Raw genomic sequence first — 24,952 nt, 5'->3', positions numbered from 1 at the left:
CAGCAGATTACTACATGCTTAAACTGTCGAGGCCTTAAGTGGCAAATCAGTTTTATCAGTGATGAAAAAGGCGAAAGAATAAAGAGAAGATGGCTGAAAGTCTAGAATCAGCTCCTGTGGGAAGCGAGCAAAGAACAACAATAGATAAGCCTATCATTGTCCAATGAATTTAAGTAGAGGTAAATTCCCTTCAGGGTGCTAAAGCCCCACTCGTGCTCAGGCTCTGTTCTGTATCTGACAGAATCAGTGACTAACGGCACTGGTTCTAGAAATACACCAAGTCCTGGAAACAAAGCAGCCAAACGGCATTTACTAAAGTAACCATACAGCATAATATATACTGATATCACCACCCAGTAAAGGCTGATGAATGAATGTTCAATCAGGTAGATTTAAAGGCTTTGCTTTGACAGAGCTTGACACAATGAGCTATTTAACGTAGCTGTGAGAAACCTGCTTTGACACAGAATGACTTAGAGCAAGAAGCGTGCAGCGCTTGCTGAAGGACATCCAAATTCTGTATAAACAATCATTTATACAGAAAACAATTAAAGAAATGCAAAACTGCTCTGAAAATAACTGATAGGCAGCTACGTAGGATGCCACAACCAGGACAGCTCACAGTTCAAAACAGCTCTTTAGTGGTTGGAAGCTTTCAACTCCTGGTTCAACAGCAGTTTGATGCTGGATGGAGCAACGAGTCCCCAGGTTCTTTCTTTCCATGGGGCAATGCGGGCCTTTTGCTGCAACTGCTGAGCTGACTTCTACTTCTCATGGAAGGAAACCTTCCCATGCTGGGAGCAGAAGGAATGAAGAAGGGCAAGTAAAGCTACATTTTTGCTCAGTATATAAACATGGTAAGATCCAAACCCAAGCAAACATTAAGTTTAAATACTGGATACATTTTGTATGTATAGATGAAGAACCAAAAAAGGCTTATTTTGTTTAATACTAAGAACAATTATGAGATACTGCTATAAATATTTAAAAATATATACAGCTTTTATGTAATGAAATATTCCCTCTCAAAACTGGGTCTAAGCCATCAGAAACAGCTGCTTCTTCAACAGTGTTCACCACTGACATTGAAAACGGTATTCCCACTGCTCCCTGGGTGAACTAGTTAACTGAACTAAGCATTTATTGCAGCAAAAGTGCTGGGCGTCCACTTTGACACAATGTTGTGCTGCTACGGGGTTCTTGCTACAGCTCTTGTCAAAAGATTCATTTGGGTTTGGATAATAGCGCATAAAGACAAGAGAAAGATGTGCTTAACTGTTATATTATTTCAGCAGGAAGATATCTTCTTCCAAAGAGCTTACAGGAAGCATTGAAAAAAACCAAAGATAATTTAATGAAGTAATTCACATAATCATGACCAACAGACCAGCTGTCAAGATTTGTAGAAAGTCAGCAGAAGAATTAGACTCAATTTCATGCACAGCTTGAAAAGGTCAACTCATGGAAATTAGACTGCTTAGAAACATATCAGGAAAGTAAAATGTAGTCAGATAAAAATAGTTTTCAATGACCAACATTATTTAAAAGTAGCTCCTGTGAAGTAATTCAGTAAACTTGTTGCAAAATAGAGAATCAACCCCAGCACCTTTCCAGGCAAGTCACTGGGCAAAAGTGAAAGTGAAGGTTTTTTTATTTTTTATTTCCCACACAATCCCTCCCTTCTAGATCACACACTAGGTTAATTTTGTACTGAACTTTAAAAGGAAGCCTACTGTGAAATTTATACACAAAGTAAAAATAGAACTAAAATAACTAAAAATACTGTGGCATGCAGTCTAGAAAGAACATTTAAGGAAAGGGGAAAAAAACCCATCAGTGGAACTGCTGGTTGTGGAGGGCATCCAAAACACAACAGGCTAGCACATGCAAACGTATCAGAGTAAATTTAATATCTTCAGAGGTTGTTTTATGCATCACTGAGAGGGAAGTTGTAAGACTAGAATACGAGGCAAAGTACAGACAAATTTGGTCATACCATGTCTGTACCTGCATGGAGCCTGCATTAGGCCTCCCAGCGCTCCCAGTTCTGATGTAAGCATGAACAAGGTCAGTTTGCGCACCTCTAGGCCCACAGCGGTATTCATCCATCTACTGGATATCCCACCCATATATCATTAAGAGCTTCACTCACTACAAATTTGGTTTTCTATAGGTAACTTGCTGATATCCCAAGTCATAATTTTCCTAATGCAGTTTCCATTACCAGCATTACTCTGATGCTGGGCTGTGCCTTCCTAGGACAGTGAAAAAGCTCCTGGAAAAAAGGAAAACTAGAAATTACAGGTTCAACTCTGTGTCAGGAAAGCCTTACTTCACTAACATTATTTAAGCTAATTGTGATTCAGAAGGAGAACGGCATGGGCAGTACGAGTCACTAAAGAGAGGGACATAAGGCAAAACTTTGGGATATGCTGCTCAGTATGACTTTTAAGCACACAGAAGATTAGGTCACTCTCTCTGACAGAGCAGGTGAACGGGTATTATATGCTCAATACATCCTCTACAGTTTAAAATGTTCCAGGAAATGTCACTGTCAAGAAAGTTTCATGACAATGTCATTGTCATTTCAAATAACTTTGTAATTTTTATGCAGTAAATAAACAGAAATCTCAGGGATGATTCATCCAAATCCCATCCCTTCTCATGTGATTCATCAACCAAAGGCCAAAAGCCACCATGAGTCTACACTTGGGAATGTAACAATCCGAATCCACAGGTCTAACAGAATGAGTTAACATGTTTACATTTTTTGCTGAAACAAAAGCTTCAAGGTCAGTCATCACCATGAAAAAGCCTGACACATGTAGACAGTTCTTCAAAGCGTATGGTTGTAAGACCTTCTTCGGCTAAAACTCTGATACTTGGGCTCAGTGCTGTTTTTGATGCATTTGATTATTCCATCTCTAAAGTGTATCCCACCAATTGCTAAATTAATCTCTCACATTTACCTTTTTTATTTGGGTTTCTTCCACTCATTTTTTCCACCTGAGAAATTGCTTCTTCCCAGCAGCTGTTGCTTGCCTGGATATGAGGCTGAATAAACTTCAGTTTTTGTTCCAGAACTTGATGGGCTTCTGTTGTCAACTCAGGTGTCTCCTTAGTGCTAACAAGTTTTTCAAGTTCATCCTCCAGAATTATTACCCTGAGTGATGAGGAGATGAAGAGAAGTAAGTAATAATAAATATCCAACTTCACCATTCCTTCAGGTATTTAATTTAATACATTGCTATTTTCTTTAAGTTTTAAGAATCTAATTCAGCCAATTCCTCAAAGATGCCCCAAAAATTTAAAAATAAGATCCTTTTCTCCACATCAAAATACATTGATCACCTGCATTCATTATAGTAATTCTTATATGTAAGATTAAAGGAGTAAAACAGTTCCAACTATTTCACCAAGGCAGTGACAAATCTTTAAAAATATGTACTAGGTAGCTACTATAAGCTAAACTTTATTATAAAGCATTTGGTATGTTGCAAAATCAATGACAGATAAGTAAGTTTTCAGATTTTTTTCAAGGGAGTGACAAAAGCAAGGCAAGATCTTAATGCAATGCTTAGCTTTGAATTTTCACCAGGTACTTATAGAACAACCAGGAAACAATATCAGATTCCACACAGAACCAAGAACCTTTGACCCCACAGTACACGAAGATATGCCTATGATTGCAATGACTGTACACAGCTGTCTTTTTTGGTTTTAATTTGCGGCAGATACAAGCTGACAACCCAAAGAACTCAAGTCTGAGCCTTCTTCCTACAGGCACATTCTCTTAATTCATGTGTAAACTTACTCATTGAGCAGTGCCTTGAGATGAAGCTGCAAGCTGCGTACAGCTGTCTGAAGACTGTTCAGCTCTCTTGACTTCTGCTTTGTTCTGGCTGGCCGTTCGAAACCTGACTGATGCTGAGTCTCAAAGTACCGATAAAACTCATAACTTCGCTTAAGCTCCTCTAAGCAGGCAGCATGTGTGTGAGGTAGGCCTTGAGTCACATCCGACAAGATGTGATGAGGCAGCCGTTCGGGGGAGACCAAGGGCTTGGGGGACGCGTTGGCTGGGGAGAGGAGCAGTACCAGCCTCCTGAAGAACTCTGAACTCTGCCCTACCCAGAGCTGAAAGAGGACCTGCAAAACAGAGTAGGGTTAGCTCTGTGCACCTGGGAAGACAGCCAGCCGCCAAACCATACGTACAGATGTATCATGGGAAAACATTCCTTGGCCAGCCACAGAACTTTGAAAAACTAAGAAAATCCACTGAATGTTTTTGAAGGGTATTCCAGACCATGTGAGTTTCAGATCTTGTGAACCCTGGGTGACTGTTAATTCTTTGATGAAGGATATTACATGCAATTATGCTCAGAAGGTTGTCAGATGTCTAAAAACTCATATTCACATCAGGCAGTCTCATTATTGCTAAAACCTCCACATACTCTACACCTCACAAAGGGCTGCCAAAATTACAGTGGCAGCAAAGACATTTTTTCCTTCATAACACCAAACTATCATTTCTGTGATCTACTAACGAATGCATTGCCCCACACCCAACCCTGAAACACGAGTCTAATGGTACTGTACTTCCACAAAACCCACCCAACTTCTGAAGAGAGCTGAACTGCTAACTTAGGGTTTTTTTCAGCTGAAGTGAGAGACTTCACCAATGTCACTAAGGAGGAAAGACTTGGAAGAAATTAATCGATTGACAATGTTATATATGGTTCAAAAGAGGACAGTCCCTCTGGGAGCAAGGAAACCCACAATTTCGATTTCTTGAGAACTTTCACTTCCAATGAAACAAAAAGAACTGTTTTCTTAGTTTAGAGAAGACTGCTAGCTCAGCAGACCATGAAATAACAGTAGCATCTTATATTTCTAAAACAAAAAGGAAAGCTTCTGACACTTCTGTCTGCAATTCTGGTCCTTACTGAAACGAAACAACTGAAGGTGAATATGAGGTGTAGTCTGAAATCTGTTCTCAAGCATTCCAGACAGAGGAAGAAAAAGTAACTACTCATAATGCTTTTTTTCTGCCTCCCTCAGCTACAGAACAGGACTAACAATTGACTTTTTCTGAGATTTTAGATCTAGAGGATTTCTAATAAGATATGTGTATCTTTGTACTCATACTACTACGGACAAATAACATTTTTTCCCAGTGTGCGAATATTCAAAAGCAAAACATTCAGAATAGTAACACAAAAAATTAAATGCCTTCAGATAGATGTGATTTGATATACCCACAAGTATATCAAAAATACTTGGATGCAAACCGACAAAATATTCTGAAAGAAAAAAAATAATTCTCAGTTTAAAAAACATGGTTATGAGAAGCAAGCGCACAGAATGATATGAAATTAATTTGTGGCACACATGCAAGACAGTGATTTGGCTGGGTGTTACAATAAAAAGCAAACAAATGGGCAGCAATCACCCAAGTGTGCCTGAAGGTGTGATGCCCTGGACAGAAAGTCAAGAGCTCACACTACAATAAGCGCAAAAGAAGACCAATCCCTTCCACCAGACATTAGGCAAAAGCAGTGAAAAAGTAGTACACAAAAGTAATGAACTTCAGTAATTGATAATAATAATAATCCAAAACCTACCTGAAAACAGGCATAATGATGAAAGAAAAGGAAATTCCAGATCTATTTAGGGTTGCAAGTAGCTTGCTCTGACAATGACTTTTGATGATACTTACTGGCATTTAAACTTCATCCAAAACATCTCACTGGCTCTCCTCAGCTTGGATCAGTATTTATTTTCAAGCCATAATTTTTCATTCTTTAAACTGGTTTAGTTCAAGGGCAAGGTATCCAAAACACACAGGCTACATTTGCCATATGGCCTAGGTAGGGGCCTGAAGGAAATTAATATATTAACTAAATCTGGACACATGTCTGTATTCTACCTGCATTTTAATATAATGGCAAGTTCTCTCAAATTAAAAAAAACCCAAACCTAAAGAGGACTGTTCATAAATCCAGGGGTCGCAACACGAGCATGTCTCAGGGTTATCTAAATGTATCTATTTTGTTATCTAAGCAGCAATTTGCTTAGGACTGATTTATGTTAATTTAACTTGATTCAACTACACCAGACCAAGCCTTCATCACTGTCTGTTACCAGTTAAGGTAAACTGAGATTTAGTTGTGAGCTTAACTTTACTCGGAAAGCATCCCAAACAGTTGAACTAAAACAGATTTCAGCTAAATTACTGCAGATTGCAGGTAAATAAAGACTTAGCTTGCAAGCTTGGGCAACTCTGACTGGCTTCTTGCGCTTAAAAAAACGTGGGTAAATAAGTGATCTTGCATGGTTGCAATTAGAACTTCAGCTAATGAAAAGGCAAGAAAAAAATCCCCAAAGCTTACATCTGATGTAGCTCTTAGCTTACAACTAATTAGACAAAGCCTCAAAGCTTAGCAACCGCTATTACTGGTAACATTTACTGTCAGAACAAAAGAAGTCAAGGTCTAGGAATTCAGTGAATCAAATGCAACAAGAACCAACCCCATAAAAACACAGAGCCACACAATAATGGAATTTTCCATTAAAAAAAATTATATTAAAATGGAATTGCCTCAGCAGAGAACCACTAGAGTGTAGAAGGCTTGCATTCAAATTAAATCTTCCTTCCAACTGCAAACATTTACTCATGCAAATCAAAAATACTTAACATCTCAAACCAAAATAGATAAAAAGGCCATTATGTGGTTGTCATTTTGTTCAGTTAAATGTTTTTCAAAGATCAAAGAACCACACTGTTTCATGGCAGCAGGGGTCCAAGCTTATGATTTCTACTCCTCAGTGTAACTACATGCAGCTATTCCCTTTGGCAATTACAACTAATTTGTACCTTTGGATGCCTATCGTTTTATTTAAGTCAAGAGATTAGCTAAAAAAGATAGAAATACAAATCGGGAAATTACTTTACTCAGTTAGTATGAAGTGAAATCAGAGAGCAAGAGATCATGTTTAAGAAGGAGATTGCTCAAGCTAATTATAAAACACTGACTTGAAATTATGCGATTTGCAGAAAAAAATCCTCCTGGTGTATTGTGCAACTTCTCTTCAACTACATGCAAGCAGAAATCACCTAAAAGCCAATAAATGTAGAAACACGTGATATAAGACTGATAACATCTCCCCGTCAGTTGACCGTGTTACTACAGGCTAGTATGTACAAGCCACAAGCCTGCGTGACAACTGAAAGAGATTTTCACGAGGAACCTCGTGATGTAGATGTTGTTCTAGGAGAGGTTACCTTGAGCGCAGGCAAACTGAAGCCATCGGTGAGATTGTGTGCCTCCTCTTCAGACACCTGCTCTTCACTCAGTCCCAGACCCAGCTCCTTAAAGGGGACGACACAGATGTAGCTGGTCACGTTGTCGCTCTCCGAGTTCAGCGGGTAGGTTTAGCCGGAGTTAAGGTGGTTAACAAAGCAACTTTTGCATTAAACACACAGAAAAGGGAAAAACACCTAATAAGGTTTCTTATTTCTGGCAATTTACATGAAAGAATATACATTCTACCCAAATCCACCTGAATCCTGTTTAATTGAATGTTTTGCAGTCCTTACTCAGAGCACAAGTTTTGAAGACTCTTAGAAGGATGAAAGATAAGACATTGACAAAACACCTACATCTAAATACAAACACATAAAAAGAAACAAACCAGATTGATGAAAAAATCCCTGCATCCCTTTCAAGTGAGGAAAATACCTTATCTTTAAATCTTAAGTTTCCAAGAAGTATCTCATGTCAACCTTAAACCAGAAATCATATATTTACCAGAGGAAAGAGGAGAGCACTTCTTGTGCAATTTTAACTTTCAAAGGTAGCTTACGTTACAGGCCAAACTCAGGGTGATGGTAATTCCCCGCAAGTTCTGTCTGTGGAGGAACTGCTCAAAGATCTCTACAATAACTGCTCTCTGACATTTCAGATGGTATCGTGAAGAACAGGAGCTCCTGGATTGTCATACCACTCATTTTATTGATTACCTTGTTGTAAAGCCACCATGATCTTGGCAGGAACAGTGGCAAACTTATCCACCAATATTATTCAGCCTATTTAAATTCTGAGTATGAAAATATACATTTCCAGTCTTCAGAAGTGCTTAAAAAGTAGGAAGCAAGCATGACATAACTGACACCAGAAGATAGACACAAATAATTCATAGACTAGGCAGCATTTATTTTAAAATAGCACTAATTTTAGGCTAAACATGCTGGGGAAGGGGGAAGAGGAACGGTTCAAATTTTCTGCACGTTTTGGATAGTTACCCAGTTGCAAAATAGTAAAATTTGCTTTAAAACAGAAACTTACAGCTTATGATCACAAGCACGTTTGTTCCACAGAAATACATAAAAAAAATATTGTGAAGCATTCATGAAAATAAGGCCTTAATTTAAACTATGTTTTTTTCATTTATATTTTGATATACAAACTGAACACTCTCATCTCTTGGGGCACATAAAGCCAATTAGAAGCACCTGTCTCCTGTCCAACTAATGTGTTTTCTGGAGAAGCTACAAGTTCCACCTGCTTTCACTCCCAAATTTTCCACCTGGTAAATCCTCATAGGATTAAATTTGTAATGATGATCTGCTCAAAAAAATTTTTACCACTTGAACAGTAGAACATTGCCTAAAATAAAATTTCTGTGGCCCAGGAAACTGCAATACTAAGTGTCCAAGCTCTAAACAAACAACTAAATTTCTCCCTAATTTCTCCCCTAAGTCCAGGAAGAAAGAAGCCTATTAAGTGTTCTCCAGAAGCATGAATGAAGATGAAAAATTGCAATGCGAATCACTCAGAAACACAATATATTGTTGCCACCAGCCGCTGCCTCACATAAACGTAGTGTCTCCTCTAAATTAACCTGACAGCATGCCCAGCAGATGGAGCACATGGGATGAGGATGGTAACTCCACCACAGATTGAAAAACCAGGTCAAAACCCTTCAGGACCAGTTATCTCCAAGACTAATTATTTTCCTTGTTAGTATTTTCACACAAGAAGACATTTCCAACAGCACGAACACCATAAAAAGCAGTTTGGACACATGTGAATTTCTAAGTCATGCTAAAAAAAAATTCCAGGGAATCTCTCAAATGTGTGGTTTGACCAAACGAGCCGCTTATCAGTATTATGTCTCAGTTTGAGATTCCCAGAGGACTCTCACATCTCTTGCTTTGCCTTGCTCTATTGTAGCCCTCCCACTCCCATTTCTATGTTAGATGAAAGCAGGGAGCTGATCCCACACCCCTATTAGCTTCCTAACAACTAAACCTTCAGAAAGTTTAAGCACATACATCACACACACAAACATATTTCTTTCATGTGCTTTGCTCTAAAACGCAATATTTTTAGAGCTAATGTTTTCTATTAAAATCAAAATACAGTAACTAAGCTTACGTTAGCAAAATTTTTATGCCTTTATGAAAATACTTTATGAGTTTAACTTCTATTCCTTATTAGTTTGGAAAAAAAGAAGACAAAGCTACTTAATAATAAACAGTCACATCCAGAGTAAAGTATCTGTACAGCGAATATCTAACCTCTTCCAGGAGGCCAATCTTATTTACCTAAAGAAACGCAAGAACAGTAACGTACCCCTGTGCCTAACAATTTAATATTCGCACCTTGCTCTTCAAAAGCACATTCCCATCCAAAGATCTAACAGGAAGGCCTCACAATATCCCTGAAAAATTTAAGCCGCTCTTTTATAAAATCCTCACTTGCTCATCAGGCGGGGAGGGATAAGCAAAGCATGTGATGAACTGGCTGGTCAATGAAGAAACATCACACTGAAAAATTTCCAAGTATCTTTATTCAGACCTTCCAGCATCAGATTTCTGATTTAGGCTTTTATGACCCAAAGAAGGTACTACTTTTTGTTTAGCTTACTGTTTTCTTGTGCAAGCTTTCTCTTTCCCAAGTTAAAAAGTATGTGTTTTTTTCTAACATTTCACGATGCAATAGCTAAATTTTTGCAAAGGAGAAGGAACAATTTTTTTACTAGAGGAAATTTGCAAGTTTCCCTGAGCTCAGTACATCTCAAAGACATCGAAAGCATTTTATATCCATTCCACCTTAATCAGGTAAGATATAATTAAATTTAAAATATTGCTATCCCATGTCTGTTTATGCCTTCTCATCAGGGAATGACACACTGACAACAAACTCAGTCCTGCTTGAGTTTATATGGTCCAACCTCCAGGTCTGACCTATCACTATAGTTCAATGGAAATGGAGTATCACACTATTTTGCACCAGCTCAGGATGAGACTACGAACGTCATCTAGTAACATAAGCTACAAAACTTCCTCCATCCAGCTTGAATATCACTAAATCAGTGAATAAATCATAGATGCCCATGACGCAGAACCCACAAGGCTCTTACGTATAAAATATTAAGCAAATAGCCAACTGAAGTATTACTTGAGATATTACACAATTCGATGGAGTACAGTGCAGAGATTGGTTGAGCTAGTAGTCACTGGTCTGCACAACATCCTGTAAATACTTAACCCAAAATGTCTAATTTCTAGCCTAAGCTTTCAGTCATTGCATCCTGCTATACCCTAATCTTCCAGATTAAAAGAGAAATACTCTTTTCCTTTCTCCCTTCTGACTTTTTCTTCTTTGATTTTGAGCAATGAAATCATCTCAATACAAACAAATCAGAATAAGAACAGCATGAGAAAATGTTGAATGGTTTCTGCAAGCACCCAACTGTTATTTCACATAAAATGTAAGGAATATGACTTTCCATCTCATGAAGTATTACTGATCCACCAAGTTTGATACAAACATCTGGTATAGGGCTAAAGTATAACTGTATATTTTTTCTGGTTTACATGGGAATAAATTTTATTTAAGATGGCATTATTCAATGAAGGGAGCTGTCTAGCTAAAAGGGGGCACACTAACCACAAGCAAATATTGCTAAACTTCTAATCTTACTGGAGTGAGTAATGATAACATATCAAGTTTATGCAATTTGTATTGCCATGAATAAAACTGTGAATTAAGGTTTTTTAATTCTCTGTAACAGGTTCATCAGACAGATCTCCCTCTAACACATTTGAGATATACATTAACATAAAAGCAAAATTTGCGGCAGATATTTTGGTAGAAGAAATAATACATATGGCTATAAAATCTACACTTAATAGATTAGCGTAGATCAACATATTCTTTAACATTTACGGTGTATTTACTATTTTATTTTTACTTAGTCACTCATTTTTGTCTACAATTAAGATTAATACTTAGGTTAGCCAGTTTTTAAGACTCAGCCCAAGAGTTACCAGCCTAGCCCCTCAAGTATATTTCATAGAATTACAGAATCACAGAATGTTAGGGATTGGAAGGGACCTCAAAGGATCACCTAGTCCAATCCCCCTGCCGGAGCAGGACCACCTAGATTAGATCACACAAGAGAGCATCCAGGTGGGTTTTGAACACCTCCATAGAAGGAGACTCCACAACCTCTCTGGGCAGCCTGTTCCAGTGTTCTGTTACCCCTACTGGGAAGAAGTTCTTCCTCATGTTTAAGCAGAACCTCCTATGTTCCAGCTTATATCCATTTCCCCTTGTCCTATCATTGGATCCCACTGAGAAGAGCCTGGCTCCATCCTCATGACAGTCACCCTTTACATATTTATTTTTTTTCTTCCTTAGATATAAGGAAGAAACTTTTTACATTGAGGGTGGTGAGGCACTGGAACAGGTTGCCCAGATAAGTTGTGGATGCCCCATCCCTGGAAGTGTTCAAGGCCAGGTTGGATGAGGCTTTGGGCAACCTGGTGTAGTGAAGTATTTCTCTGCCCATGGCAGGGGGGTTGGAACTAGATGATCTTTAAGGTCCCTTTCAACCCTAAACATTCTATGATTCTATAAACATTAATGAGGTCCCCCCTCAGTCTCCTCTTCTCCAGGCTAAAGAGACCCAGCTCCCTCAGCCTTTCCTCACAAGGGAGATGCTCCCTTAATCATCTCTGTGGCCCTGCGCTGGACTCTCTCAAGCAGTTCCTTGTCCTTCTTGAACTGAGGGGCCCAGAACTGGACACAATATTCCAGATGTGGCCTCACCAGGGCAGAGTAGAGGGGGAGGAGAACCTCTCTCCACCTACTAATCACACCCCTTCTAATACACCCCAGGATGCCACTGGCCTTCTTGGCCACAAGGGCACATTGCTGGCTCATGGTCATCCCGCTGTCCACCAGGACCCCCAGGTCCCTTTCCTCTGTGCTGCTCCCCAACAGTTCAGTCCCCAACTTGTACTGGTACGTGGGGTTGTTCTTACCCAGATGCAAGACTCTACACTTGCCCTTGTTGTATTTCATTAAATTTCTCCCCGCCCAACTCTTCAGCCTGTCCAGGTCTCTCCGAATGGCAGCACAGCCTTCAGGTGTGTCAGCCGCTTCTCCCAGTTTAGTGTTATCAGCAAACTTGCTAACTGTGCACTCTATTCCCTCATCCAAGTCATTGATGAATATGTTGAACAATATAGGTCCCAATACTGACCCCTGAGGGACTCCACTGGATACAGGCCTCCAACTGGACTCTGTCCCATTGACCACTGCTCTCTGGCTTCTATCCTTCAGCCAGTTCACAATCCACCTCACTACCCGATCATCCAGACCACACTTCCTCAGTTTAGCTGTGAGGATGCTGTGGGAGACTGTGTCAAATGCTTTACTGAAGTCAAGACAGACCACATCCACTGCTCTACCATCATCCACCCACTGGGTGATGTCCTCATAAAAGGCTATCAGGTTTGTCAAGCACGACTTGCCCTTAGTGAAGTCATGTTGACTGCCCCTGTTTGCATTTGTTGACAAAATGAGATACAAATCTATAAATGTTTTTAAGATTAAATATTTACGTATTTAACTGCATAGTTTTAAAGATCTAGATTTAAAGCAATGTAAGCATTAAAATTCACAGAACTTAGATCAAATATATGTCTATACAACATCATTCACTGAAATGACCTTTTCTGTGAAAAAATTGCCCCATTAAAATAGATTTTGCTTATTTCTGAACACATTTTTGACTTAACATTACGTACATGCAACCTGTCTTAGAAAACAGTACCTTTAAGAGTCTGTTCAGCTGATTTTGTTAAGCACATATAAATGCATATTTTCAAAGTAGAGAAAATTATCAGCCCTTATCAAGCCACAATGAGTAAACTGATCTTGTTGCAAATTATTTTTGAAAGGGATATTCTGACATAATAAGCTTGAAAAATAATTCAGCTACAGATATTTCTAGTAAGTTCTGAATATATAAGAATGTTTTAAATGAAAGCTTAACTTAAATTAAAGTATACCTTTTACTACATTAGTAAATTTAATACCATTTTCTGTATTACTTTAACCATTATATGTAATAACAGACATGTATCAGTTCAAGGTATATTTACCATAGCCTTAAGGCAACAATTATCTTCACAGCATTATAAATTTCAATCTCAAATTTCCAGGTTCATTATAAGAAACATAAGGATGGCAAAAAATAGGGCATACTTCACACTATCATACTTTTGTACCAAGTATACCACTCAGGAAGCCCAGTAACAGACTAACACCTTACTTTGATAACTGGACATCACACAGAAAGGATCTCTGGAGTCAAAGGCTCACCACTGTCATTGAATGACAAGTATCATGCCCATGTAGCAGTACCAACTGCATACTGCCAACCACAGAAAGCAAAGTGTAATATGGAAGTTCATTTCCCATTTATACATGCATAAATGTTTCCATGAAATGCACACTCCATGATTCAAAGCAGTGCCTGTCCTACATATTTTCTTACACTCTTAAGGAATGACTACTTCCTTATTCTTTAAAGATAAAAATGGCCCTACAGAATGAACAACCATCAGTTAAAATGGAACTAAGCTTTGATCCACAGTGTACTCACTGGAAAGTTTAAAATTTTGTTGTTGAGGTATTCTGCATACTAAATTCCTACTGAAAATTGTTCCGAACAGAAATTATTCCGTTTTTCATTTGCCTAAATACAGAGATACATCTGCTCTGCTACGAAGATACAGAGCAATATCCAGTAAAACAAAAAAATGTTCATTTAAGCAGTATTATGACTAACCAGGAAGTATAGGGTTTGGAGGTTCTTTTATGTCACTTTTTAATACTAATACAAATGTTAAATATTTGGAATGTTTTTCCAATATTTTTTTCTCTAAAAAAAAGCATTTTGTTTTGCTGTTGCCAGTGCAAATCACTAACAGTGCTAATGGATTCATGTCTCTCATGATACTCAGAAAAAGCAAATTTCAAATAGCAATTCATTAGTTCAAACTCCAATAACCTCGTGGAGTTAAAGTTGAGAATATCTTCTGATTTTGTGCAAAGCAGAGCTTGCAAAAAAGAACTGTAAAAGTCAGAATTGGGATCTCATTTCCAGACTTTGGATGGAAGTTCCTTTCCTTTAATTTATCAGCATTCCTTTCCTTCGATTTGTCACCTCACTCCTTTATTTAATGTCTCCAGTTCCTCCTTCTCCTTGCTGTAGGCCAGATTTATGCTAACAATCTGATGACGGACAAGGGCATTGAAGTTGTCACAAGTGGCAGCTGTGAATGCCTTTGACATGAAGGAATCTTTGGCCACCCCAGCATAAGACTACTATTTAATTTTACAAGGCAGTGGAACCCATTTGAAAGATGCTCCTTGCCATCAATGCCCGTATAATACATGTAATGTTTTCAGGCATTCGTGATACGTGGGAAAAAGGCAACTTGGAACTGCCTTAAAGCTGCTCTTAATTATCCCCTGCTGAGGAGGAGGAATCCTTTACTCACTTTCCTTACAATTAAATTCCTTGCTTTCAGTTTTCATGCACTGCAGTCGGCCTAGCCTGCATCTCGGCTCACATGCTGCCACTGTTTTTGCCACTACACTTCACACAAATATAATGCTTCTCTTTCCATTTGTCAAGAACCTATACGCAACACAACTTCAATACATTTTTTGCTATTTATTTTTGCTGGCCCTTACTACTGTGATATCTGCATGATAATTTGGTATAATGTAACTTCCATCCTAAATATTTTCCAAAGACAGATTTAAATGTCCAATTATCCCAAGTAAACAAATAACTTTCTTCTCTCCTGTCCTTTAGTTTAAAAGCCATTCCTTAAATTTAGTATTTACAAAACTAGTGGACAGTGTAATATACACCAACATTCCTTGAACCTCTAACCTCCCCACTCACAGCAACAATCTACGCACTTGCCATAACCATTGCTAGACTTCCTTCCTTCATGATGAAGGGTATTTGAGAAGGCCATGTTAACTGATTCCATTTTCAGATCTCTTCCCATGTTCTTAGAACTGATTCTTGATTATTTCCAAGCTAGGTTGTCAGTTGTTCTTATCAACATGCCTGAACGAGTCAGAGTATTATTTTCTTCCTTTACACAGCAAACACACCTCATTCCTCAAAGCTAAGAGTGAAGTCTTGAGCCCAGAATGAGGATGCCTATCCCTACACAAGTAATTATTTTGCAAACAAATACTCGTTTCCTTCAAAATGAATGCACGCACTCACAGTTTTATGTGTCCCTCTGTGTGAGTACACGTCATCACTCGGTATATCCATCCATTTGTCAGGCAAGATACATTAGTCAAATATTATGTTTCAGGAAGACAAAACAAGCAATTTGTCATGTCAGATTTTCAACACTCGCATTACCACCTGCTTTCATTTCCCTGCATGTGTTTTTTCAGATCAGGAACATATCTGTTTTATTTTTGCTATAATACAGGGTGAAGACATTGTTTCCCATATAGTACAAGAAGTACAATAAACAGAAAAAAAAACCTTGAAATGCTAATGCCATTAAGAAAGAATACAATTCACCAAAGAAATATAGATGATGCTTCACAAAATGGAATCTGAACAGTGTTCTGCTTTGATTCAGAGCAGAAACTCCTTGCTCTTAAATGGCCAATTAATGTAACCAGAGTTTCACCCACCTTGCCTGAAACAGGAAGTCAACTTACCTTTGAACACACGGATATTGAGTGAAAGGCCATATTGTTCAGAGGAGAGGGCATTTTGGTGCAAGGGAAAAAGATGGCTAAGAAGGACTCTGACACACATCGCCAGTACTTAGACCGAAGGCATGGGTGTCAGTAACTGGGACAATGTTTCAGTGCACAGAATCTTATCTCACACTGCACAGTACCCAAAAAGACAAAAATTTTAAGAATGTTCCAAACCAAGCATAAGCCACAATTTACTGTGCTACCTTTTCTTTATCTTGTTTAGATATGTAATTAAGATATTTTATGTTTCTAGACATGCAAACTCTAAACATTGGCACAATTACAGATAAGTAACATGGAATATCTGAACTCGTGGGCTTTTAGGAAAAGGATATTTTTTCAGCATGTACAGAGTAGCCAGTCTTGAAGCTCGAAAGTTGGCTCTGACAGATCGATAAACGGCTTTCCGGAGACCAATAAGATGCTGACTAGGATGCTGTCCAGCTTTATTAAATGGGCAAGCGGCACTGACCCTGTCAAGCAAACTTGAAAAGTAAAATGTGATACAACTGTACAGATGTCCTAAAGTATTTTTAAAAGACAGTATATCAGATTTCTTATTCCATTGCTTACAAAACTTTTTTCAAACCACTCAGTAACTATGAGAGCAAAAAAATAAAATCAAATCCATCATATCAATGATATATTTAATAAAGATTTTAGATAAGCAGCCAGGATTCCTCAGTAGACAGACTATTCCCATCTGAGCCATTGCAAAACTCCTAAAGACATTTGTTTTCTCCAAAGTTTTCCAAAATGATACACTAAGGGCAGACAGGCCATAACATTATCTCTGATAAAAAACTATCAGAAGCCCACTGTAAGCTTTGGAGGTTTTAACACACAGATGTTCAACATATATGCAAATTTGTTCTTTAAATAATTTTTGCAGAAAAAATGTGCTACTACGTACTGTTTTTCATCCAACACACTATATTCTTTCAACCTTCTCCATGCAGAACCTTCTCTAGGTCAACAGAAATATTATTTGAGTGGTGACTTAGATTTAATCATGCAATGAATGACAGCTGTGTTTGTGGGAGTCTGACAGGTAAACACATGAAATGTATGCAACTATACAAGCATATTAAAAAATATATTTTGGTGTCCACACATTCAGGTGAATATACCATTTAAAAGAAATTGTGCCATTTGCCTATTAGAATATACTTCTGAATGGCTTCAGAACGGTAAGAAATTGCCTCAGCTGGAAATAAACTGAACTGTGAAGTGGGTGAATGTCAAACACATCTGTAACATTAAGCTGTAGAAAAGGAAAGGAAGATTAATATCCAGTTATATCTACCCATACATAGTCTGACGCCAAACCTGTGACCGAGACACTGAAAATAGCCTAGGTGGACAGTTCATCCATTCTACTTGCTGGGACTGTTTTTACTAGAATCAACTCAGGAATGGACATAGTGCGGACAACAGGATGATGAACTGAGATGAATTGTTTGGGTACTTGAAACTTGCTCCTGGTCTCACCATTCCCAGGCACATTGAGGAGGTGATTTCATGTCAGAAGTCACTTATAAGGGAAAAACATACAGGGTACCTGGCAGGGTGGGTTGCTGCATTAGTAACTATTTCTTTAGCCCACCCTCCATCCCACTGAAGAGTTGACTAAACCAGCAGACCTGACCCTGCTAGAAAAATGTCAGTCCTACTGTATGTGCTTAGTTGGACCATGCTGCACATTGATCAGGAGGGGAAACAGCTTATCGCCTGCGCTGTCAAATAGGAAAAGCGACGCAGCCCACCCAGTGAGCAAGGCTAAACACATTCCAGCATGTTAAATATGGTTAACATGAGGAGATTCATGCCAAATAGCAGTATACTCAATAAGCTAGCTAAAGCACCATGTTAAAACAACTGTATACCATATTAAATTATATAAGTGATATTAAAACGGTTGCTGTAACAGCTCATAAAGTACATTAAAATCTATATAAAATAAAACCAAACTGTGATAATTTCAATTGCTAAACATAAATTTAAAATGCTAGTCTTGACATACGTTTCACTAGGGAACACAGCATGTAATGTACTACATGCCAATCTCTAACGTTTCCTTAGGTTTTGAAGGTAACAACTGGAAATGTTTATGGATGAACTCTCACATCAGTTTGTAGACTCAAGCCCTGGGTGAATTGTCAGAAGCAGGCTCAAAGAAAAGGAGTAAAATTCTTTTACTGTAAAAAAGAGAGAGAGAGATCTATGTTCTGCTACAGCGATATAAGCATTTCCAGCTTCTATACAGAACAAATATAGCACAATTCCTGCACAGCATGTACTGCCAGTATTCAGCAAAATAATTTGCTTTCCTTCTGGGAAGGCTTGTTTCAGTGTTTTTTATAAAATAATTCTTCTTTATTCCACTAATCTTAAATTAGTATAACTTGCTATAAATGTCTATGTGCCAGACGTGCCATGTCTCCAACTTCTTAATGTTTCATTTCTCTTCTATGTATTTTAATTTAACTCGCAAAATGTTATCAGCTTTGTGTATCAGCCACAAATACCAAGAAGAAATAAAGGTTAAGGGTGAATTTCCTCTTTCCTACTGCTCCAAATGCGTTTTACTTGTAAAGAACAGAGACTTATTTCTCCGTTAATTTCACCAGCCAAATTTTAAATAGTTCTCAACTTTTAACGACCTTGTATAGACGCATTAATAAAAACCTATTACTGCACTCCAACATGAAAGCAGTTCTATAAAGATGCTATATACACCAATATGTGCTCATAGAGCTTGATTCTAGTTTAAAATACAGTAGAAAAGAAGCATTTTGGAGAAAAGCTAATTATTTCAGTGACAGACAAGAAAATAACTACTGCTTATTGCTGCAGCCTTTCATTAGGTATTCCTACAGTTTTCATTTTATAGTGTGCAAGACAACGGACATACTTTCATTATCCAGCAGAAGTTCCCAGCTGCAACCCATGATCAGGCTTCATTTGTCTAATTGCAAATGAAACAATAAGACAGAAATACTGCCATTCTGTCTGAGCAGAGAACTGCCCTACCTTGGCTACACAATTTCTGTAATCCAGACTACCCTGGTGAGGTCTCAGGCATCTCTGCATCGCAGAGCTTGTACCACACCGACATACCCTAAATGCCAACATTTCTGAAATCAGAATATCCATCTGCCTTTGAAAGCAGCTAATGTAAGAGAGGACTGATGGGATTTTTAGTTCCTTTTCTAAGTGGCTACTGTAGTGTTTTTGGTGGGAAATGAATGAAGGGAAAACAATGCTTGAATTGGTTAAACATAGAGCAGTCACTACCACACAGTAGCAGACCAGAGAACCAGTGGAGAGCAGACCAAAACCCAATCAAGAATAATTTAACTTTTACAGACACAGTCAAGTACGAATTAATAAGGGGCAAACAGGGTAGAATAAAGCAAAGCCATAGATATTTCAAAGCCTAGGTAAATTAGCCTATGAGAACACAGCAATGGATGGTGCAATGAGGAGAAAAAAACAGCAGTGGAACGCAAGGAACTTCAGGCCAAAGCTGCAGACCTGAGCTTGCCATACCAGAGTTCAGCTAAGTACAGCTAGCCAAAATCCGAACTCAGTACTATTTAAATATCAGCTTCAGTATCTTTCCATTCACAACACGGTTAATGCACAGTCCAAACCATGCTGTGCTGTGCTACCTGGCTGAAATCCCATTCCTTCAAGGATGTAAAATGACACAAGAAGATACGCATTAACTTTTCCGATGCAACCATTTCTATTGCCACATGACTCTTTCTGAACAAGCATTAAGACTTCGACAAGGTTACTACAGGAGAACATACTAAGCTCTGTTTTGCTAAGGTTTATTGTAGCAAAATTCTGGATGAAAAAAGGAGTAGCTAGTTTTTTGAATCATACATGAAGCGCTATCTCAAGCAAAAAATTTCATGGTGCCCTGTGCAGCAGCATCTCTTGCATACGTGGATGCAGAAAAGGACGCTGGATTTAGAACTTCCTCCATGCTAAACCAACCCAAAACCTGTACCGCACTGACTTCTTCATACTGGACAACTGTTGCAAAGAGGATGCTGACGCAATCAGACTTCTCCCACTCCATCCATACTCCGCAGTCTTTTGAAAAGCTCGCCAAAGTTTTAATGAAAGAGGCTATTAGATCAAACATCAGCTTGAAGACCAGTCTGGTTTTTGTTAATATGTTATCTAAGATATGTAGCAAAAGAACAAGGCACCAGCAATTTAGACATTGACCACAAGTTGGTTTGCTTAAACTTAGGAAAAAATCCATATGTTTTTCTCATCTGTAACTTGGACAAGCCCTAACAATAATTTCTTTTAAGAACGCATTTGCACAGATAAGACTGCCTATTGCTTAACAACGTGCTTCTTCAGCAAAAAAAGAAAACAAAACATAGCTAGGCAGACTGAAGACACGCTCATGCATTCTAAAGGGAGAAAGAAACGTTTCTTCAATGAAGCATACTGAAAGCATCTCAAGCTAGAAAATTAATTCAAAATGTTAAGTCTACCATTTCAAATTTGCATGTAAAAACATGTGCCTGAGCGCAGAGCTGTTGGTCTGGCATGAACAAACACTTTCTTGGTGCACCCAGGGGAATTTTTTAATTGTTTTTAGAAAGAAGTGGACTTGATTTTAGCTGTTGGTGTTCCCTGCCTTCTTTAACCTTAAGTCTAACTGGCACAGGTACGTATATAACCATAGGTTGTTACAAGGGAAGAGCATACAGAATCACAGAAAGTTAAGGATTGGAAGGGACCTCAAAGGATCATCTAGTCCAATCCCCCTGCCTGAGCAGGACCACCTAGATCACACACGGCAATGAGCGTGCACAGAAGTGGGGCTGTTGGCTTTGTGATCATTGCATACACTGAATGTGTTCTGAAGTCCTTTCACTCAGCAAATAAGCAAAATTACCAATAGCTACAAGAACTAAATAACCAGGAACAGTTTCACATCCCTTAAGTAAACAAGAGACTAATTCAGAAGTAAGTAATTTAAGATTCTAAACATCTCAACAACTGAATGCAGGAAAAAAAACCTATTGTAAACTTTTTTTTTTGAGGTGGGAAATGACCTTTGATGGTCTTTACTGATTGCTGTGTTTTCATTCCTCCAGATCGTTATTTGTTCAATAAAAATAGAATGGTTTTCATTTCTAAAGCATGCATGATTACTTGCAAGTCAGTTTACTTACATAGATTTGGTAATATAAGATTAAAAAAACCTTCAAACAAACAATCCTCTAATTGACTCCCCAAAACAGTTAACTAAATTGGTTCAAAATTCACTTCTTCATGTATTTCATTGCTAGCAGAGCATGAGATTTTAAAGGCATAGAAGTTTTGTGAGACTTAATTCTCCTTCAGGATGCAGGGTTTTAACACTGAGTTGTTAGAATTCATAGTTTTAGAATGAATGGTAATTAAACTATTTTATGTAACTGAAAAGCTCTAAATAGTATGTTTTTCAGTAATTCCACTTGTTATGAAGACAGTGTAACAGGACAATTTTAGAAGATATCTGGCTTAAATGGATCTGTGTATTACATAAAGTGAAATACAGACTCACAGGGTAAATCCTCTGGAAATTACTTCAGTCTCTTGAATGAGTCGTAGAGCTTTCCTCACGAGATTAGTAAAAGCTCGGCTATTAGCCACTGTTTCTTCCAGCTGGCTACAGTATTTTCGCAGGGACATTTGCAGCTTGGCTGTCCTCCATGTGCCCCACACGCGAAAGACTGCGTAGACAAGCAGAACTACCCCCCACGGCAGCCACGACGATTCCTTCCACCACGAAGGAAGCATAAGCAGCGCGCTTACGAAGGCAAGCAACAGCGAGACATCCCTGCAAACAGAGAAAGTACCATCAGCTACAAATTCCTGAGGTCAAACAAGCAGGAAAATCATGAAGCTTTCAGTTCCTGAGGTCAAACAAGCAGGAAAATCATGAAGCTTTCAGTTACATTCGAGATTACAACATCTTATTACAGGGCTTTTTATGTAGGTCCTGAAGGGAGCTGTAAACACTGACAACTGCTCCTAGTGGCAGATTTAGATGTATACGTACATGATATTACTTGGTCAGTATACTCTAAGGAAACATTTCTCTGGCTTTTTTATGGCATGAGTAAAAGAATAATGTACCACTTTGAAAGGTCAGTTTCTCTTACATATACAACATTTTTTTTTTTTAAAAAAGAAAAGAAAATAGAAAAAGAAAAAAACCTGGTTACTCAGCATTATAAGCCAGGGTGGGTAGGAACGGGAATATCTGTACTTCCAGGTTCAAGAGTACAGTAGGGAAGGGCGTTTCTTTTGGTAACAAAACCCTCAAGTAATGCTAGCTTTACTTTTTCCAGAGTCTGACTCATTTAACTTGGACACCAACACACCAGTAGTTTTTAACACATTTTTTGTAAAGATGGCTTCAATAATCGCTTAAAATAATTTGGCAGGTTTTGAAAATCCTTAAAGAACAGTTACTAGTATCTCAGTTCAGTTATTTCTCATTTAAAAACTTCATAAAGCTGTTATTTTAATCTAGAAAAATTCAATTAAAAAAGTAACTGCTAGAAAATACACTGTTTTCTCTATATAGTATTATAGAATCATAGAATGGTTTGGGTTGGAAGGGACCTTGAAGATCATTTAGTTCTAACCCCCCTGCCATGGGCAGGGACACCTTCCCCTAGATGAGGTTGCTCAGAGCCTCATCCAACCTGAGCAACCTACAGTTTTGTATAATTATGACAGTATTCACCTAGATGAATAGGCTATGGTTTCAAGATGCATAACATTAACTTTTTTAGAATTTTTTAAAAGAAAAATATTCACTTTCTTCACCCCTTAAGGCTGCATATCTTTTATTTAGTTTTGGAAGTATTCACAAGGAATATTTTCCTATTTCTAAAATAAGACATGATCTTTGAGTTTCTATTTTCTGGACAATTTTGTGGTCATATTTCAACAAGCTTTACAAGTGTTAACTCTTCAGGGCTACTGATAGGTTTCAGTAGAGGTCTAGGATTAAAATATTCCAGATATATAATTAACTTTAAAAAGGACAGACACACAGTCTGTAACTTCCTCGGTACATTAAAAAAATAAATCACACACACAAAAATGAATCACAACAATGAAAGACTGGAAGTGATTTAAGAGCTCACTTCGTCCATTTTCAGTTTCTAGTTAATCCAGACCATCATGGACAGAGTGAAAAAGAAAATGGAGACTCTACAACCCTCCCACGTAGCTATTCCAATTTGTAAGGACCCTTAGAGTTCAAAAGATTTCCCCCAAGTCCAGTTGGAATCACTGGTAAACTGATTGCACTATTTTTCCTCATATCCTTCACTTTTCTGAACAGAATAAACGATGACTGATCACCACTTTGTTAACTACCTTCTACACATCATAACACTGTTCCATCTCACCTCAATTTTGTCCATTTTGGCCAAACAATCCTCACACATTTTAGTGTTTCTGAGAAATTACATTTTTTAAACTCATTAGTCTTCTCATTCTACTCCGAACTGTCTCTAAATTACCTATGCCTCTCCAAGTGTGGCATCCAAAACCAGATGCTGTAGTCTAACACAGGGCTTAGGGAAACAGAAAAGTAAACCTCCATGTCCTGCATATAACAAGGACACTAGGATGAGAATTGCCATTTTTTGAATAATTTGCTGATGCATTCAATTTATGCTCTGCAACAATGTCCAGATCCTTTTCTGAAGTGGTACTGCCTACATAAATATTCACCACTTTGTGTTTGTTTATTTGATTCTTCTTGTATTTCTCTAAGCTACTTTTGAAGTCTATTCAGCCAAAACACTTACAAACTTGGTGTCACCTGTAAGCTGAGCAATATTTACAAATTTTGTTAAGTGTACTTTATCATCTGAACAGTTAAAGAAACAATGAATAGTGCTAGGATCAGGAAAAATTGCTGGAAAAATCTGGTTCAAAAGTTCTCTTGACAAAGAGCATCAATAATGACATATTACATACATGACATACAACGACATAAAAGTTTGGGTTTTTAACCTGCTTTGGCTTTAAAATAATCTTATCTATCTTCCTAACATATGTTTGAAAACATAGCACCAGGCTGTGTTATGAGATATTTTTATCTATTGATTCCTGTCCATTTCTGAGCAAGTGACTCCTGACAGAACATTCACCATCCTTGTTATTTTTCAAATACAGGTGGTAGCTGTTCAGGCACTGCTGCAGCTAGCTCCTTCAGTATTCTAGGGTGAATTTCAGCCTCTGCTGACATGAATGCATCTTATTTAAATATTCTTTAGTCTATTCTTCTGGTATTCTATGTCGGAAAATCAATTGCACATACCTCTCCAATATATTTTATGAAAACCACAGCAAAGAAAACACTTTTCAATTCAGTCTTCACAATCATGTCTTGTTTATCGAAATCACCATTTTATAGCTTTAGAAATTCATGAATTAATCATAGAATCATAGAATGGTTAGGGCTGGAAGGGACCTTCAAAGGTCATCTAGTCCAACCCCCCTGCAAGGAACAGGCATATCTCCAACTAGATCAGGTTGCTCAGGGCCTCGTCCAACCTGGCCTTGAACGTCTCCAGGGATGGAGCATCCACCACCTCTCTGGGCAACCTGTTCTAGTGTTCTACAACTCTCATGGTAAAAAATTTTTTCCTAATATCCAATCTGAATCTACCTCCCTCTATTTTAAAACCATTACCCCTTGTCCTATCACAACAATCATATAATTAATCAACCATATTAGTTCTTCCTTATAGCAAATATTAGAGTTGGAAGTTTCCATTCACATTCATGTA

At 38.0% G+C, this 24,952-nt stretch overlaps 1 protein-coding gene across 2 annotated transcripts in view; it reads right to left on the bottom strand.

Annotated features, from left to right (window-relative positions):
• The window catches only part of VEZT (vezatin, adherens junctions transmembrane protein), a 63,239-nt gene that overhangs the window by 11,591 nt on the left and 26,696 nt on the right, over positions 1–24,952 (bottom strand). For both annotated transcript variants that reach the window (XM_086610922.1, XM_086610923.1), the window contains exons 5-9: positions 21,697–21,972; positions 16,448–16,597; positions 7,283–7,430; positions 3,815–4,146; positions 2,970–3,163 (exon numbers count right to left, since the gene is read on the bottom strand). In XM_086610922.1, coding sequence (XP_086467048.1) covers positions 2,970–3,163; positions 3,815–4,146; positions 7,283–7,430; positions 16,448–16,597; positions 21,697–21,972 — 1,100 coding nt within the window. The remainder of the gene's footprint in view (positions 1–2,969; positions 3,164–3,814; positions 4,147–7,282; positions 7,431–16,447; positions 16,598–21,696; positions 21,973–24,952) is intronic.

This window comes from Tauraco erythrolophus, chromosome 4 (genome assembly GCF_009769465.1).
Source record: "Tauraco erythrolophus isolate bTauEry1 chromosome 4, bTauEry1.pri, whole genome shotgun sequence".
Taxonomy (NCBI): Eukaryota; Metazoa; Chordata; class Aves; order Musophagiformes; family Musophagidae; genus Tauraco; species Tauraco erythrolophus.
Note: the sequence above shows the minus strand (reverse complement) of the source record. Positions and strands in the feature narration are given on the sequence as shown.